The 20,431-nt window shown below is 36.6% G+C and overlaps 1 protein-coding gene across 1 annotated transcript in view; it reads right to left on the reverse strand.

Annotated features, from left to right (window-relative positions):
• Positions 1-20,431, reverse strand: part of cfap46 (cilia and flagella associated protein 46) — a 92,372-nt gene that overhangs the window by 50,613 nt on the left and 21,328 nt on the right. The window contains exons 15-26 of the mRNA XM_084392168.1: positions 19,489-19,714; positions 16,443-16,563; positions 15,854-15,974; positions 14,660-14,775; positions 13,266-13,357; positions 10,055-10,170; positions 8,685-8,897; positions 7,334-7,568; positions 6,033-6,176; positions 1,779-1,889; positions 686-744; positions 385-516 (exon numbers count right to left, since the gene is read on the reverse strand). Coding sequence (XP_084248294.1) covers positions 385-516; positions 686-744; positions 1,779-1,889; positions 6,033-6,176; positions 7,334-7,568; positions 8,685-8,897; positions 10,055-10,170; positions 13,266-13,357; positions 14,660-14,775; positions 15,854-15,974; positions 16,443-16,563; positions 19,489-19,714 — 1,686 coding nt within the window. The remainder of the gene's footprint in view (positions 1-384; positions 517-685; positions 745-1,778; positions 1,890-6,032; positions 6,177-7,333; positions 7,569-8,684; positions 8,898-10,054; positions 10,171-13,265; positions 13,358-14,659; positions 14,776-15,853; positions 15,975-16,442; positions 16,564-19,488; positions 19,715-20,431) is intronic.

A 20,431-nucleotide genomic window follows, 5' to 3' on the forward strand; every position in this document is an offset into this window, starting at 1 on the left:
TTCTCCCTCATTTCTGCTTCAAGATCTTGATAAACTGTGGCATTTATTTCTTGTTTAGAATCCAGTATTCCTGTAATTCTTTTGTCTTTTATGAATTTAATAAACAACTCTGTCTCGTCTTCTGTCCAATCACACCGCTCCTTCTACGTCATGTGACTGTAAATGCACAAAAACTCTTTCCATTGTAATTTTGCGAAATATTCCTTTTTCGAATTGCCTGAAAAACCTCCTCATGTGAGCCTAATTTGTTTTGTACGATATATGGGAGTTTTTGTGCAACTGAGGTGTTTCCATTGGCCGTATTTTCAATTGGCAGTGTGAAGTGTGCTGTAAACGAGGCTACAGTAGTGAGAGAGCGAGTTCAGTGTGAGTCTGAGAACTGACCTGACGCTGGACTGAAGCGCTCGCAGACCCTCCATGTATCTGATCTGATGACCTCTGGCCTCATGGGTCAAACTCTGACCTCTCACACATGCAGCGCTGCTCAACATCTCCTGCACTGAACGCACACTGAACCTGAACACACACACAGTTTTATGGAGACTTTCCATAGTCACAATGGTTTTTATGCTGTACAAACTCAATCATCAATGTTTAATCAAACTCTAGGCAATAATGTTGATATGCAGATGTAGTGCATTAATAAAGAGACGTCCTGTACATATACTGTATGTCTAGCACTCACAGAGCATAAGTGTGTGTGTTCATCCTGTGAAGGGCACTGTGCTCCAGCTGCAGTGCATTCTGGGTGCAGGTTATGAGAAGGTCATAGTCATGTGTCTGATGAGTGTATAGCGCGAGCTGAGTCCACACATACAACTCCAGCACCGGGTCGGTCCACTGACAGCCCGTCGCCATCGACACCAGCTGAAACACACACACACACACACACACACACACACACACACACACACACACACACACACACACACACACACACACACACACACACACACACACACACATCACACACTGAGACTAACAAGAAACTCTAATTAACCAATTAGTAAGTAACAGCACTCAGTCGAATATGGTAGTCACTATTAGTAACTACTATTATTCAAACCTCCCAGAGAACTACTTAAGTTTCTTGTTAGTTAGTAGTTACTAGAATGTTAATAGTGCGTTACTCATTTGTTCCTGTGTAGTTATTCATTAATGAAGGAACAGTGTTATAAAGTGTAACCAAATAGTTTCCTGGACACTCCCCCTGCCTGCCATTGGCCAGCCAAACAAACAGCCCCGCCCCCAAACTCACACCATTGGTTGAGTCATGCAGCGTCCAGATTGACCTACTCATACTAGTATTCCCTAAAAGCATGCACTCTTTATGTGAAAAAGAAGAGTAGGCAAGCTTTGGGACAAGCTACCACATCATCATAATTGCATATTTAGCATATCTAATGTTTTTGCATAATGATGCATTTAGAAGTTAACGGCAAAATGTGTCTTTCTTAAAGTTTAAAATGTTATAGCAGATCAAATTAATATTTTTCATCAGGTTAGATATTGATTAACTCATTTATCTAAACCCTCTAGATTTTGATAAATATAAGCACTGTATTTCAACATCCTCAATACTATGTAGGACACTAAAAACAGAAAGATAAATAAAGCTGCAAGAAATAAATCATTTATTATAATCCAATTTGGTGCAGTTCGAGTTTTTCAGAACAATCAACCTAATGTCTGACTGACAGGACAGATTTCCTGTATTTGAGAGGTTGTGATGATGATGATGATGATGATGATGATGATGATGATGATGATGTTCTCACCACAGACAGGCTGGGAACGCTGAACTCCATCAGTCTGGTGTTCTTGTTACACCGAAGCATCTCGATCGCCACCAGCACACGGGACACGGCCTTCACTGCCTCGTTCTTACTCTACACACACAGAATCAAGCAGCTGTGGGCTTGAGATGAGATGTGTACATTTATTTATATTTACATGAGTTTAGCTAAAAGGGATTAGAGCCAGTGGTTGTTCTGTAGGCAAATGTCAGCAACTTGAATTTAATACTAAACCTATAAAGCCATGTCATATTTGAATGCAAGACTTTTTATTCAGAATTGTGTGATATAATGTCGCAATTGCAAGTTATAAAGTCAGAATTGCGAGTTATAAAGTCAGAATTGCGAGTTATAAAGTCAGAATTGCGAGTTATAAAGTCAGAATTGCGTGTTATAAAGTCGCAATTGCGTGTTATAAAGTTAGAATTGCGAGATATATAGTCAGAATTGCGAGATATAAAGTCATAATTGCGAGATATTAAGTCAGAATTGCGAGATATATAGTCAGAATTGCGAGATATAAATTTCAGAATTGCGAGATATAAAGTCAGAATTGCGAGATATAAATTTCAGAATTGCGAGATATAAAGTCAGAATTGCGTGGTATATTATGTCAGAATTGTGTGATATATTATGTCAGAATTGCGAGATATAGTCAGAATTGCGTGTTATAAAGTCAGAATTGCGTGTTATAAAGTCAGAATTGCGAGATATAGTCAGAATTGCGAGATATAAAGTCAGATTGCGAGATATAAAGTCAGAATAGCAAGATATAAAGTCAGATTGCGAGATATAGTCAGAATTGCGTGTCATAAAGTCAGAATTGCGAGATATAAAGTCAGAATTGCGAGATATAAAGTCAGAATTGTGAGATATAGTCAGAATTGTGAGATATAAAGTCAGAATTGTGAGATATAAAGTCAGAATTGCGTGTTATAAAGTCGCAATTGCGTGTTATAAAGTTAGAATTGTGTGATATAAAGTCAGAATTGCGAGATATAGTCAGAATTGCGAGATATAAAGTCGCAATTGCGTGTTATTAAGTCAGAATTGCGAGTTATAAAGTCAGAATTGCGTGATATAGTCAGAATTGTGAGATATAAAGTCAGAATTGCGAGATATAAAGTCAGATTGTGAGATATAAAGTCAGAATTGCAAGATATAAAGTCAGATTGCGAGATATAGTCAGAATTGCGTGTTATAAAGTCAGAATTGCGAGATATAAAGTTAGAATTGCGAGATATAAAGTCAGAATTGCGAGATATAGTCAGAATTGTGAGATATAAAGTCAGAATTGCGAGATATAAAGTCAGAATTGCGAGATATAGTCAGAATTGTGAGATATAAAGTCAGAATTGCGAGATATAAAGTCAGAATTGCGAGATATAAAGTCAGAATTGCGAGATATATAGTCAGAATTGCGAGATATAAAGTCAGAATTGCGAGATATAAAGTCAGAATTGTGAGTTATAAAGTCAGAATTGCGTGATATATTATGTCAGAATTGCGAGATATAGTCAGAATTTGCGAGATATAGTCAGAATTGCGTGTTATAAAGTCAGAATTGCGAGATATAAAGTCAGAATTGCGTGTTATAAAGTCAGAATTGCGAGATATAAAGTCAGAATTGCGTGATATAAAGTCAGAATTGCGAGATATAAAGTCAGAATTGTGAGATATAAAGTCAGAATTGCGAGATATAAAGTCAGAATTGCGAGATATTTAGTCAGAATTGCGAGATATAAAGTCAGAATTGTGAGATATAAAGTCAGAATTGCGAGATATAGTCAGAATTGCGAGATATAAAGTCAGAATTGCGAGATATATAGTCAGAATTGCGAGATATAAAGTCAGAATTGCGAGATATAAAGTCAGAATTGTGAGTTATAAAGTCAGAATTGCGTGATATAGTCAGAATTGCGTGATATAGTCAGAATTGCATGATATAGTCAGAATTGCGTGTTATAAAGTCAGAATTGCGTGTTATAAAGTCAGAATTGCGAGATATAAAGTCAGAATTGCGTGATATATTATGTCAGAATTGCGAGATATAGTCAGAATTGCGTGATATAGTCAGAATTGCGTGATATAGTCAGAATTGCGTGTTATAAAGTCAGAATTGCGTGATATATTATGTCAGAATTGCGTGATAGTCAGAATTGCGTGATATAGTCAGAATTGCGTGTTATAAAGTCAGAATTGCGTGTTATAAAGTCAGAATTGCGTGATATATTATGTCAGAATTGCGAGATATAGTCAGAATTGCGAGATATAGTCAGAATTGCGTGATATAGTCAGAATTGCGTGTTATAAAGTCAGAATTGCGAGATATAAAGTCAGAATTGCGTGATATATTATGTCAGAATTGCGTGATCTGGTCAGAATTGCGTGATATAGTCAGAATTGCGTGTTATAAAGTCAGAATTGCGAGATATAAAGTCAGAATTGCGTGATATATTATGTCAGAATTGCGATATATAGTCAGAATTGCGTGATATAGGCCTAGTCAGAATTGCGTGTTATAAAGTCAGAATTGCGAGATATAAAGTCAAATTGCAAAATATAAAATCAGAATTGCAAGATTTAAAGTCAGATTGCGAGAAATAGTCAGAATTGCGTGTTATAAAGTCAGAATTGCGAGATATAAAGTCAGAATTGCGAGATATAAAGTCAGAATTGCGAGATATAGTCAGAATTGTGAGATATAAAGTCAGAATTGCGAGATATAAAGTCAGAATTGCGAGATATATAGTCAGAATTGCGAGATATAAAGTCAGAATTGCGAGATATAAAGTCAGAATTGCGTGATATATTATGTCAGAATTGCGTGATATATTATGTCAGAATTGCGAGATATAGTCAGAATTGCGAGATATAGTCAGAATTGCGTGTTATAAAGTCAGAATTGCGTGTTATAAAGTCAGAATTGCGAGATATAAAGTCAGAATTGCGTGATATATTATGTCAGAATTGCGTGATCTGGTCAGAATTGCGTGATATAGTCAGAATTGCGTGTTATAAAGTCAGAATTGCGAGATATAAAGTCAGAATTGCGAGATATAGTCAGAATTGCGTGTTATAAAGTCAGAATTGCATGTTATAAAGTCAGAATTGCGAGATATAAAGTCAGAATTGCGTGATATAGTCAGAATTGCGTGATATAGTCAGAATTGCGAGATATAAAGTCAGAATTGCGTGATATAGTCAGAATTGCGAGATATAAAGTCAGAATTGCGAGATATAAAGTCAGAATTGCGTGATATATTATGTCAGAATTGCGTGATCTGGTCAGAATTGCGTGATATAGTCAGAATTGCGTGTTATAAAGTCAGAATTGCGAGATATAAAGTCAGAATTGCGAGATATAGTCAGAATTGCGTGACAGTCAGAATTGCGTGTTATAAAGTCAGAATTGCGTGTTATATAGTCAGAATTGCGTGTTATAAAGTCAGAATTGCGTGTTATAAAGTCAGAATTGCGTGTTATATAGTCAGAATTGCGTGTTATAAAGTCAGAATTGCGTGTTATATAGTCAGAATTGCGTGTTATAAAGTCAGAATTGCGAGATATAAAGTCAGAATTGCGTGATATATTATGTCAGAATTGCGTGATCTGGTCAGAATTGCGTGATATAGTCAGAATTGCGTGTTATAAAGTCAGAATTGCGAGATATAAAGTCAGAATTGCGAGATATAGTCAGAATTGCGTGACAGTCAGAATTGCGTGTTATAAAGTCAGAATTGCATGTTATAAAGTCAGAATTGCGAGATATAAAGTCAGAATTGCGTGATATAGTCAGAATTGCGTGATATAGTCAGAATTGCGAGATATAAAGTCAGAATTGCGTGATATAGTCAGAATTGCGAGATATAAAGTCAGAATTGCGTGATATAGTCAGAATTGCGTGTTATAAAGTCAGAATTGCATGTTATAAAGTCAGAATTGCGAGATATAAAGTCAGAATTGCGTGATATATTATGTCAGAATTGCGAGATGTAAACTCGCAATTGTGAGATAAAAAGTCGTAATTATCTTTTATAATGTTTTATTCTGTGGCGGAAACAAGCTTCCATATGTTTTATAAGTCTGAATATTTTTTGCCGTACACCACATTTGTCTTTCGGGCGCACGTACACTTTTAGTAATGATCCTACGCACAGTTTCATACATGAGACCCCAGATGTTTCATATCTTTGCTCAGTTTGGGCCAGTGTTTGTGTGGCTCTGTGACGTCACCTCATCGCTGATGTCCAGCTTGGGTCCGATCTGCTGGTGAAGAAGCTGTTTAACCGAGACCCACGAGCTCAAGATCTGCTTCCTCACCTGGACCGGCACCGGCTCAGCGTTCCCATTGGACAGCTTCAGCGCAAACTCACACACCTACACAACACACACACAGAGTTTGGTTACATGTCATTTTTGCCAAAATAACTTGTGAGATGTATGATATTCCATCATGTAAGCAAAGTCGACAGTGATTACAGGGTGTTTGGTTTAATTTCTTCACTCATTTCATTTCTTTATCTACTTGATGACGAGTCTATTCTCGGGCGATGGTTTAGATTTTCCCTGACAGCCCAAATGTTGCCTTGTTTTAGCCTAGACGTCTGGGCTGTGTTTGAGCGGCTATAGGACGTCTTTTAAATGCAAAACTGCATGCTGGGAACCTTCACAAACTTCCTCCTCTTACACTTCACATCTCTACACAAGTTTCCTCGAGCCGACATGCTGTTTGAAATAGATAAAAACGCGAGCGAGATTAGCTTCTCATGTCAAGTGTGAAAAGAGCAGTGTTAGGAAAAGTAGTTAGTGAATAATTTCCCTATATTAAAAAGGCTTTCATGTGGAATTACCGCTGATACGTGCAGAGAAAGCCTGTAAATCTGCACAAAAGGGAAATTTAATTAGAGGGAGCAGCAGAACGCACGAGGTGTTTCTGAAAGATGTTTATGGGCCTCTTTTCATTAAAAGTGTTCACTTGGATCAGGAAATAAAATACTCTCATGCTTCTCATATATATCAAGATTTATACATTTGAATTGCATTTAAAATCTCCACTCGTTTGGATTACACATTTTGTCAGTCATAAAGAAATGAAAGCTAATTTTAAATCTAATTTAATTCACAATGGGCACTTAGCTTGTTTTAAATTCAGGGGCTGCCTTCAGAGAGTCCAATTATGGTCTGAGATTACCCACAATGCTTTGCACAGGGGCATGTTATATGTCATAAAGTCAGAATTGTGAGATATAAACATTCAATTGCTAGAAATAAACTCGAAATTCTGACTTTTTTTCTCAGAACTGAATGTTTATATCTCGCAATTCTAACTTTATAACAGAGTTTATAATCTTGATATAACGCATATAAAAGCTAGTTTTAACTCTAATTTAATTCACAATGGGTGCTTAGCTTGTTTTAAATTCAGGGGCTGCCTTCAGAGAGTCTATTTATGGTCTAAGATCACCCACAATGCTTTGCACAGGGGCAGTTTCCAGTGTGTTTACAGCCTCGACGGGACTAAAGCAGTTGCTCACCTCTAAAGCTTTCTTCAGCTCCTGCATGGCAGCGGCGTCCAGCACCGGGCCGTGGGTCGCGCCCGGTTTCTCCACGCTCTTTCCTCGCACTCTCTTGGTCTTTTCGGCTGTCGGCTGAACGATTGCCTTCTCTGTGTCCCTCGGTTCCTGATCCACACGTACAGGCGTCACACACCACGGCTCCATGAGTCCCTGAGCCACAGCGTCACAGAGCATGACCACGAGAACCACCTCTCTGAAACAAAGCACAGACAAATAAAGCAATCAAATTATAGAATAAAATTATATACATAACATTATATAATTACAGAATTATATATATATATATATATATATATATATATAAAAAATTCTGTAATTAAATAATTACAAAATAAAATTTTATATAAAAAAAACAATATAATTACAGAATAATAAAAAAGAATTTACAAATAATGATGTAATTATAGAATAATTAAATAAAATAATTAAATAAAATGATAAAACTGACATATTTATATTATAATAAAATAAAATAATACAATAAAATAAAGAATAATGATGTAACTAGCATAATTAAATTAAATTATAAAATAAAATAATACAATAATTATATAATAACTAAATTATAAAATAAAACAATATATAAAAAATAATATACAAATAATGATGTAATTATAGAATAATAAAATAAAATAATTACATAAAATAATTAAATAAAATTATAACATACTGACATAATTATATTATAATAAAATTAAATAATAAAATTAAATAAAAAAGGATGTAACTAGAATAATTAAATTAAATTATAAAATAAAATAATAAAATAATTATATAATAACTGAATTATAAAATAAATACAAATAATACAAATAATATACAAATAATGATGTAATTATAGAATAATTAAATAAAATGACATAAAATAATATGAAAATAAGGATGTAATTATAGAATAATTAAATACATTTATAAAATAAAATAATTTATAAAATAATGATGAAATTATAAAATAATTAAATAAAATGATTAAAAATATATATATAATTATTTTAGAATTCTAGAACAAATAAAATAAAATAAAAGCACACCTCTCTTCAACAAGACACATGATTGAGTACTAGTGAGGACTGATGCAACAAACACAACTAATAAAGTTATACAATAATATAGAAAATAATTATAGAAAATTTTAATAACATAAAAAAATAAATAAAATAAAGCCCTTTTCTCAACAATCATTCATGTCTGGAACTCAAACACACACACTAAACTTGTAAAGGTTTCTGCACATCACTGTCAGCACTAGTACTAGTTAGGATTGACCTATCAAACACCACTAATAAAGTAAGTCAAGCCCATATCTTACCCAGCATGCCCTGTCTGTCTGAGGAGCTGTATGAGACGGCTGAATGTGGGCAGGAGAAGCCGATGCCCTCTAGTGGCCAGAAGCCAGATGTTGTAGTTCCACAGATACACAGCTGCATTAGCCACCAGCCACGCCTCGCTAAGCTCCGCCCCCAGCTCCGCCCCTCGCAGGAAGTGACCCGTGGCGTCCGCCGATAAACCCTTGATCCAATCACTGAGGAAGGACACAAAAAAGGCAACGACAACCAATTATGCTTCTGTAACAGTTATATAGCAGCCGAATGTATTTCATTACTATTTTAAGATTATTACATTATTAGTATATTGCACTTATATTGTTCTGAAATAATTCATTTATTTTATTTACATTAATTGAAAAATGATCAAATAAAATAATGAATTAATTGCATATTAATTAAATAAAATTATAAAACAAAATAATATATAAAATAATGGTGTAATTGGTTTTTAATAATTAAATAAAATTATAAAATACAATAATATTTAAAAACTATATAATTACAGAATAATACAAAATAATACAACAAATAATAATTTAATTAAATAATTCTATAATAGTTAAATAAAATTATTAAAATAATTTAATAAAAATTATAATAAAATAATAACAATTCAATTAAAATAATTATAGAATTACATGGATCATATTGATTTACATTATACTGACACACCTAACAACAACATAGTTTATATAGAATTTTAGTTTCATTTAAAAAAATTAATTAATATAAATTTGCTATAAATAGGCTAAAGTTGCAAAAAGTCAACTGGTGCAAAGCAATATTTTACCATTTAACTATTCTGAATTATCTCAGTATTTAATGATACAATATTACTAATATAACATACTGATAAGATTTTAGAATCAGATTTTACTTGTATTCTGGACTTTTATTATGCCTTTATGTCATCACAATGATCATATGGCAATTTACACACACCATAAAATGCATTTAAATTCTATGCTGCAGCTTCTGGTTAGCTGAACTACTCAATAAAGCTGAATCTACTGTCGCCTGATCTCGTTTGGACGGCCGGTGCATATTAAAGCAGCATGTGAGACAGTGTGAGACAGTGTGAGACAGTGTTCTGGATGATCAGCCGGTCTGTTGGTGAAGAACAGCTTCGTTTATCTGTGATTCACACGCCTCTCAAGCTTATTGTTTCATGCGGTTTATAATCTGAGAAAGCCATTTAATGCATGCTGGGATGTGGAACAGAGCTCTCTGTGATTATATTAATATAACACGCTTAACATCCAATCAGCTTCTGAGATGAGAGTATGGTACACAGAGACACTCATGTAAACGAGTCAGGGTTATTAATATCAACAAGAGTGTTTTTGCTCACCTGTACAGGGTCCAGTGGGCGTCATCCTCCTCCGGTGGGCGTGTCCTTCGTTCATCAGGTGTCACAGCGGAGCCGTTTATCTCCACCCCCTCTGAGCGTAGTTTCAGGATCGTTACCTAGACAACACAATACTGTGCTTTATGGGATGCCAATTTTAATGAGAACTTGAACTGAATCACTATAACTAAGCCTTTATAAATATTTCTGGTGTATTCAATTAACCCTATAAATCCTGTTTGATACGCATATTTCTAAAGCCTCTAAAATGAAAAAATAAATGCTGAAAAAAACTACAATGTCCTTCTGTCTCTGATTGACAGTTTAGTCTGTTTTATCCAGTAAAAGTCTTTTATTATAATAGTACAAGCGTCCTCCTTCAGCTCGAGCTTCTCGTGTCTTTCTGTGTCAAATCTGATGAATAACTTTGATATTGTTAGTAATATTTCAGCTGGACTAATACAGGTTTACTTCATTATCCATCATCATTTATTATAAAAATCATGAGTATCAAATATGATCATCAGGCTTTTGAGGAAGGTTTGTTCATCTCTCAATCATAATTATCATATGTTTTAAAACTACAGATCATAAAACTATGGATTTAAATATCATATTATTGGCAGATATTAATATCTATATGCATTTTATGCAAGTATCTGCTATCCTGTTATAAAGATCTCATTGATTTACATTACAAGCATCAGAATTTCATATGAATATCAGCATCTGCTGCATATTTCTGCTCAGTTTGACTCTCTGAATAAAACTGAGCTGTTTTTCCTCCATATTCTCACTATATCATGAGTCATAAAAGCCTGATGTATCAAAAAAGATACAAAATACACAACTTTTTAGATTTTTTGTCAATAAAATGTTCCATTTAGAGAAAAAAAAGATGATTTTTCCAACTATAATTTCATAAGCTTTCACAGGGTTTAGTAGTCACGGCATTAGACGTTCAGTAGCAGAGACTCTCCCGGTCTGTAATTCCACTCCAGTGTCGCGTGTGCAGCCGGGGCTGATGGGATTGAACGGTTAACACAGGGTGACTGAGGATCAAAGCCTCGCGTGTCCATGAGGATCTCACATCCCTTCACTTCCCCCGGATGGAAACGCTCATCAAATTAAAAGGACGCCTTCTGAAAAATCAACCCCTTCGAAAACAGAGGAAACATATTCGCCGAGAACAAAGTGATGTGCTTTTCAAAGAGAAGCGGCTCCTGTCAAGGTCATCGCGTCTCCAGTTCACTGCCAAAATCTCCATGCGTATTCAAAGCAAACGCGTCTCTGAAGACATACAGTAATTACACAGATCCTCCTGGAGGTCTAATGGAGTCATTAAAAACACGTCACATGATTGAGTGAGACATCTTCATTTCCTTCATTTCATAAAAAGTGTTTCAGCCAAAATCACAGTTACATCATTCACTGACTTACAAACCCATATGCTGTGGAACAAGGAGAATTCATCTCATTTTCATCTCATTTACACAATCACCATTTACAAATTCTTCTTTTGTGTTCCACAGAAGAAAGAAAGTCAATTGGTCTGAAACGAGGGAATGAGGGAGAATAAATGATGAGCATTTCCGTTAAAAAGATTCAGTGTTTTAGTGCTTCTCTGGCGTCCCTTCATCAGCATTCCTACAACAACTGCAGAAACACTGAGAATCTCCACTGTTGAGTTCCTGCCTATATTAAGAGCAAAACCCATTGTAAAGATTTTATTAGCATTCAATAATGTTTAGGGTCCTGAATTTCATCAATGATTGAGGTTTTGTGGATTTATTTGCTGTTTTTTGAACCTTTACAGCACTTTGGAACAACATGAGCTGTATTTAAAAGTGATTTAAAAATAAATTGAATTGAATTCAACTCTAAAACAAAAAATACTGATGTTTGTAACGATCAGGGCCCGGTTTCCCAAAGCGTTCTTATCTCTAAGTAGTTCTTAACCTATTCCTTAACCTCTCTCTTAACCTTATGGGACGGTTCCCGAAACGTTCGTACGCTAAGTATATCTTTTGTAAGTCACACTTTCGTAAGGTTGGTCTGGACCACTCTTAGCTTTACCTTATCACTGTTGCAGGTCTATATGAATATAATGCTGAAGTTTTAATACACCCAGACAGTATTAAATTAGGCTAATTCAAGTGTTTTCATGCAAAGAATAAAATTGTCATTACACTGATTGTTGTTAGATTTTTAATTATATTATTATACAATATTATTAATTGAATTAAAACGCTCTTTTAAAGGCCAGTGAAAGCATAGGCTACTGTCAGTTAAGTCCTATTCGGACGCTAATATTGTTTCTCATGGGCTCGTCCGGTATTTTAAACATTTACAGGGGTAAGTCGGTGATTTTAGTGCCGCCCGAATCCATAATATCAGTGTTTTTCTCACCCAACCCGCGTAAAAATCCCTGGCCAAATTAATACCTCCTGTTTTTTGACAAACAGGTCGTGTGGTAATTTAATTGCCGTCTGAATCCACATCTCTGAGTTTACAAGAGATTCAAAATTCACGGTTTAAATCCTTTTTAATCACTGCCGAGCACCGTACGCAAGATGTACACTTTTATTACTGAAATGCTGGAAAGTATTTACACAAGAACAATATTTCATCGCAGCTCCACCTCAGCGAACAAAAATGGGAAAGAGAAGAAGGCACGTACATTTTTGAAAAGGTTATTGTGGCAGCAATATATGTTACAATTTTAAAATATGTAGGCTAGGCTATTATAGGCTATTATAGTTTGGATTATTTTTTTATAATATCCAATAATCATAATAAATTGCAATTTCAACTATTTCTGAAGTGCTTCATTTATAAAGATCACCGCTTTCTCACATTAGCAGCCCCTGCACGAGAGAATAATTGATTCTCGAGCCATCGATATCAAACAATTCAGCACCATCGCCACGGACAGCGCCGGGTAACGTCCCACGTAAGAAGGTATATCTTAAGCAGCTTCCTAAGGTATGGTTCGGGGAACACACTTAGGAACATAAACACCTTTGGTAAGATATATCTTTCGAGCTCTCTTAGCGCGCTAAGAGTGAGCGTTATCGGGAAACCGGGCCCAGATCAATTCGCGTTTTTTTTCGCGAACTGCGTGATATTGGGATTGGAATTGACCAATCAGACTGGCTGAGAATCCCGGCGTACTCATCACGAGGGAAGTGTTGGATAAGAAAGCAGAGTTTACCTCAGCGCTGATGAAGTGGACCTCAGCTAACAGACGCAGAAGCGGATCAGTCCGCCTCCTTCGCTCGGGACTCGCTGTGTTCTCCAGTTTACCTGCGATCACACGAGAGGGAATCCATCAGCAGACTCAGGACACACATGATGATCTTAAGAATTATTGCTGTGATTATTTATCACAACTCAAAATTCAACATTAGATAAGAAATAATGTGTTGTTTCAAGTTAAAAAAGTATGTGTTTGTGCTTGACTTAAAATATTAAGTTCAGGTAACTTTAGTTTAGTTTAGTTTAGTTGGATATTTAAGGTATGTTGCTATAACATATTTTTTACAGTGTGTCACACAAGCCCTTTGTCTCATAAACAGGCTAAATAAGTAATATTATTCCCATATTCTTTATCAACGGTACACACTGATGCGTATAAACTGAATTATAGTCACGCCAGATTGTGATCAATCCCAGTTTGATGATTTCATGATTCCATTAATTGAACCATCCAGATCTTCCCACTGGTGATTACAGCACATGTCTGGTCTCATAATTCATTCCGTCATTCATTTCTGCATTCCACTTGAGTAATTTGTGTGAATAAATAACACTGTTTATCTTTCTATTCATCAGACTCAGTGAAGCCCTGAGGATGCGATTAACTAATCGGTCACTTCAGCACGATGATGCAGTGGCTCTCGGAAGACTCGTGAAACATTAATGATAGTCGACAGATGGATCGAAACCTTCACTTCTCTGTTCTGGGCATTTTTAAGACTTCAGCGTGAAATGAAAGCCTAAATAAATTTTTAAAGATAGTCAATAAAACCAGCAAACATAAGAGGGCATAAAGTAAAAACCATAAAACACTTGTGGATTAATTCTACACTTGAAATCTAGGAGAAAATGTAGACAATCAAAGTATAAACGAGTTTGCACCAAAATAAAAACTTTCAATAAATAACTGCATATTCCAAATATTGTTTAAAGGCGAGTCGTGTGTCATTTCTAAGATCCTAATATCATCAAACAGAATTGCACACATGATGATCTTCAAACAGAGTTTCAGTCTTCAGGGAAATCCTCCTGTCCCATGAGAGAGTCTGAACATTACACTTGGAATCCAGAAGTTACTGTAATATTACACACATCTCTTGTAAACGTATTTTTGAAACAGGGTTCCCACACCTCGGTTAACTTCAAATTCAAGGACCTTTCAAGGACTTTCCAGGTCCAATACCCTCAAATTCAAAGACTTAATGTGGGGACACGTTTCAAGTGAGAGCAAGGTGACATCGTGTTACCTCGTGAGATACATTGTTACAGTTTTGCGCGTGTGAACGTCATGGCAACGTACAGCAGCTCTACATCACTACATTATTCCTGGCTCTCGCGGGGGTCACTTACTGGAGTTTTCCCATCGTCCGTCATCATACAGCAGACAGAAGCGACAGGCCGCTCGACACACATCAAAAACCTCCTGCTTTCGGGCGATCTTGGCCAGAGACGCCCATAATCTCACCCTGACAAACACACACACACACACACACACCACAGAAACAACATGAGACCAATTCCCTCGGCCTCTGAGCTTCAGTCATACAAAATAATGAAGTCCTGCTTTGGCTCTGCTGGTTTTATTCGCATGTTCCCTCGTTGCAGAAGAAAAACAGAAGAATCAAGTTTATTTCCACTGTAATGATGTCCTGAATGTAGCCTTGAGAACAGAACTGTACAATGAGGAATTCTGGGGTGAATGCAGGGAATTCATAGCCAGCCTTATTTTAATGAACACACAGAGTCTGTGGCTTTTGGGAGTGAGTAAAGAGAATGAGATGAGTCTAGAGTAGACTACCGGTCAAAAGTCTCTTCTGCTCACCCAGGCTGCATTTATTTGATAAAAAATACAGTCAAAATTTGGAGATATCATTAGAATGTAAAACATCTGTTTTCTATGTGAATATACAGTAAAGTGTAATTTATTCCTGTGATCAAAGCTGAATTTTCAGCATCATTACTCCAGTCTTCAGTGTCACATGATCCGTCAGAAATCACTCTAATATCATGATTTTATCAATGTTGAAAACATGTCCTGCTTCAGATTTTTGTTGAGAAACCGTGATACACTGCCATTCAAAAGTTTGGAGAAAAAAAGAACATTTATCTTTTTATTGTGAAAGGATGCATTAATAATATTAACATTTATAATGTTACAAAACATTCTATTTCAAATAAATGCTGTTCATTTGAACTTTCTGTTCATCAAAGAATCCTGAAGAATAAAATGTATCACAGTTTCCACAAAAATATGACCTTTTTAACATTGATAATAATCATAAATGTTTCTTGAGCAGCAAATCATCATATTAGAATGATTTCTGAAGGATCATGTGACACTGAAGAAATAACAAGTAAATGCAGCAATTATTCCAAACTTTTGACAGCCAGTGTAAATAACTATTCCAACATTTTTGAAATGTTTAATGTCTTGAAAACGAGCAACATGGGGAATAAAAAACACTCACTCACACACACACACACACACACACACACACACACACTCTCTCTCTCTCTCTCTCACACACACATACACACACACACCTCTCTTTATCATCTGAGCTCTCGTCAAGTCCAGCCAAATGACCTTCGACCTTCTGCACACAGGTGATGTGATGTTGGGCTTTAGCGGCGAGATGTGTCACATGATCTCGGTCTCCATCACCTAGAGAAACAGAACCACAAAACACAACAAAACCAGCTCAGTACGCCTCGAGTACAGATTAACATGACACAAGATGTAATAACAGTAAAGTCTTCATTAGAACAACACCAGGGTGAGTAAAGATGACTTCATTTTCATTCTAGGGTAAACTGTTTAAAGTATAACGTTTACAAAAATAAAAAAATAAAAAAATAAATAAAATGATTTATCAAACATAATGATACATAAAATAAAGCATTGTTACAGTCTTTAGAAAGCGCCGCTGATCTTCGACAGATCAAACACGTCGGTCTGTCGGCAGGCATCGATTACGCACAGACTTATGGGACTAAAGGTGTAGATCTGACATGGGAATTTGTCAAACGGCACTTCTACGCTACTATCAACATAACGTCTCAAAGCCAGACCTGTGATTAACAGCATTAACAACATTAACAACACAGTAAAATAAGATGAAAAAACTGTAACCTTTGATTTTGCGGTCAGCATCGAGAACGGTTCGGAAAGCATCCGGTGCCAGAGCGATTCCAGCACTGACCAGCAGGGGGCGTCGCTTTTTCAAAATCTCACGCCCTCTTCCCTCTGTAGCCTGTTAAAATAATATTACATAATCAATAAAGTTCATACAGCACAGCTCTGATGCTAAACCTGTGAGCCGCCCATCTGAACAGCAGTGCTGAGGTTTCACACACACGATACAAATACTGGGATTATTTCATGCTTTTAAAAGAAGTCTCTTCTGCTCAGCAAGACTGCATTTACTTGATCAATTTTATTGATTTGGTCTTTGCTGCTGACCTTCAATTATCTAATTCAACCATATTAATAAGCAAAAATTACTCTAGATTAGATTTAGAAATAAGAGTGTTGAAATTCCGTCTCCTGTATCCTATTGTTCTTTAATCCAGAATATCGGCAGAACAGCTGAAAGGTTTGTTTGAGCAGCGCACTCTACTGTACTCTAGTGTACTCTACCTCTACTGTACTCTATTGTACTCCACCTCTACTGTACTCTACCTCTACTGTACTCTACTGTACTCTACCTCTACTGTACTCTACCTATACTGTACTCTACCTCTACTGTACTCTACTGTACTCTACCTCTACTGTACTCTATTGTACTCCACCTCTACTGTACTCTACCTCTACTGTACTCTACTGTACTCTACCTCTACTGTACTCTACTGTACTATACCTCTACTGTACTCTACCTCTACTGTACTTTATTGTACTCTACCTCTACTGTACTCTAGTGTACTCTACCTCTACTGTACTCTATTGTACTCCACCTCTACTGTACTCTACTGTACTCTACCTCTAATGTACTCTACCTCTACTGTACATTACCTCTACTGTACTCTACATCTACTGTACTTTATTGTACTCTACTCTACCTCTACTGTACTCTATTGTACTCCACCTCTACTGTACTCTACTGTACTCTACCTCTACTGTACTCTACCTCTGCTGTACATTACCTCTACTGTTCTCTACATCTACTGTACTTTATTGTACTCTACTCTACCTCTACTGTACTCTACCTCTGCTGTACATTACCTCTACTGTTCTCTACATCTACTGTACTTTATTGTACTCTACTCTACCTCTACTGTACTCTACCTCTACTGCACTCTACTGTACTCTACCTCTAATCTACTGTACTATACCTCTACTGTACTCCACTGTACTCTACCTCTACTGTACTCTACCTCTACTGTACTCTACCTCTAACATACTCTACATCTACTGTAACTTACTGTAGCTTACTGTGCTCTACTGTACTCTGCCTCTACTGTACTCTACCTCTACTGTACTCCACTGTACACAACTGTACTCCACCTATACTGTACTCTTCCTCTACTGTACACTACTGCACTGTACTCTACTGTACTCCACCTCACTGTGCACTACTGTACTCTACTGTACTCTTCCTCTACTGTACTCTACTGTACACAACTTTACTGTACTCTACCTCTACTGTACTCTTCCTCTACTGTACACCACTGTACTCTACTGTACTCTACCTCTACAGTGCACGACTGTACTCTACTGTACTCTTCCTCTACTGTACTCTTCCTCTACTGTACCCTACCTCTACTGTACACAACTGCACTCTACTGTACTCTACCTCTACGGTACACTACCTCTACTGTACACCACTGTACACTACTGTACTCTTCCTCTACTGTACTCTACTGTACACAACTTTACTGTACTCTTCCTCTACTGTACTCTACTGTACTCTACCTCTACGTACACTACCTCTTCTGTACACTATTGTACTCTTCCTCTACTGTACTCTTCCTCTACTGTACACAACTTTACTGTACTCTTCCTCTACTGTACACCACTGTACTCTACCTCTACTGTACTCTTCCTCTACTGTACCTTACCTCTACTGTACTCTTCCTCTACTGTACTCTACCTCTACGTACACTACCTCTACTGTACACTACTGTACTCTTCCTCTACTGTACACAACTTTACTGTACTCTTCCTCTACTGTACCCTACCTCTACTGCACACAACTGGACTATACCTCTACGGTACAGTACCTCTACTGTACACTACTGTACTCTTCCTCTACTGTACACTGCTGTACTCTACTGTACTCTACCTCGCTGTACACTACTGTGCTCTTCCTCTACTGTACTCTACTGTACACAACTTTACTGTACTGTACTGACTCTACTGTACTCTTCATCTACTGTACACTGCTGTACTCTACTGTACTCTTCATCTACTGTACCCTACCTCTACTGTTCACAACTTTACTCCACTGTACTCTGCCTCTACTGTACTCTTCCTCTACTGTACACTACTGTACTCTACTGTACTCTTCCTCTACTGTACCCTACCTCTACTGTACTCTACTGTACAGGATTATTCATTTCACTTTTGGTGTGAAAGGGCCTTAACATTTACCAAAAATAGAACTTTTTTGTTGTTATTAAAAAACAAACAAGCAAGCTCAGCCCAGGTGAGAAAAAAGACATTTACATTATGCAAAAGTAATGTAACACATTACTTTTCATAAAAAGTAACTAAGTAACGCAATTAGTTACTTTGATAAAACACTTTATTTCAATAGTCCACTTTAGACATTCTAAGTAAGTTTGCAGCTACATGTCAACTATCAGTCATTAGAGTATTAGTAGATTGATGATTAATATCTGCTAACACTTTATTGTGTTGCTCCCCAACAGATACTAACCCTACTGACTATAAGTAACTTGGCAACTACAAGTCAACTTATTCTCCTAACCCGAACCCTAACCATAACCTAACAGTGTACTGATAGTCTACTACAGTCTTCTAATACTCTAATGAGAGTTAGTTGACATCTAGTTAAAAAAATTCTTATAGTTAGTAGAATGTCTAAAGTGGACAATCGAAATAAAGTGTAACTGTTACTTTTTTTTGTGAGTAACACAATATTGTAATGCATTACTTTTAAAAGTAACTTTCCCCAACACTGCACATGAGTGTAACCTTCATCCAAACGGAGACGCACCTGTTGCATGAGTCTGGCGGCCTGGTCCTCGGGGCGAGTGTGTGTGTGTGCGCTGAGGGCGGAGGAGCGCAGGTGGAGGAGGTGTAGAGAGGAGGACAGATGCTCTGAGGGACCATCCAGATCAACGGCTTTATGAAGGTGTTTCATGGCAGATTCCAGCTTCTCATCCTCCTCGTCCACAGCGGCCAGCTCAGCGTGAACCTGACACAACACTTCCAGCAGCATGCTGTGGACACACACACACACACGCACGCACGCACACGCACACACACGTTTTTTTACTACACGCATACAAACCACACTCTGACATCCATACTAACACACCCACACAATTATAGCTGCACACTTTATCAAACTGGCTCTATAATATGCTAAATATGCTCTGACAAAATGGCACCATCTGGTAGAAAATAGTAAACAAATTAATTTTGAAGCCTTGCTAAAAGAATGAAAGCCTATTGACAAAGATTGCATCATTTTATAGTTAAATGGCCCTGGGATTAAAAATTGCAGTTTTAATGGGTTTCAATGGGGACATTTTTAACCTTAAGGTCCTGAGAGGAACTATTCTGTGTCCCTTCTGCTAAATAGATTTATTAAAAGAAATGGGGGTGAAATAATAAAATTCCAATACAAATACACACCTGTGGCAAAATGTATGCAGTTGAGATTAACACTGGCAAAATGATCAACAAAAACTAAACTGAAAAAGACAAAAATGTCCTTAAGGTCGCACAAGGGTAAAGCACTAATGCTCTAATGACTGCTAGTTGACATGTAGTTGCAAAGTAACTTATAGTCAGTAGAATGTCTAAGTCGCCCATCGAAATTAAGTGTTGCCTGCTAAAATTTCAGTCTGTTTCTCAAACAATCACATGACTTCAGAAGATGTGGAATAATGTGCATGAAACTTTTGTTTTGGAGCCTCTGGCCACTGTCAGCT

The sequence above is a fragment of the Rutilus rutilus genome (genome assembly GCF_951802725.1).
Source record: "Rutilus rutilus genome assembly, chromosome: 20".
In the NCBI taxonomy this organism is placed as follows: domain Eukaryota; kingdom Metazoa; phylum Chordata; class Actinopteri; order Cypriniformes; family Leuciscidae; genus Rutilus; species Rutilus rutilus.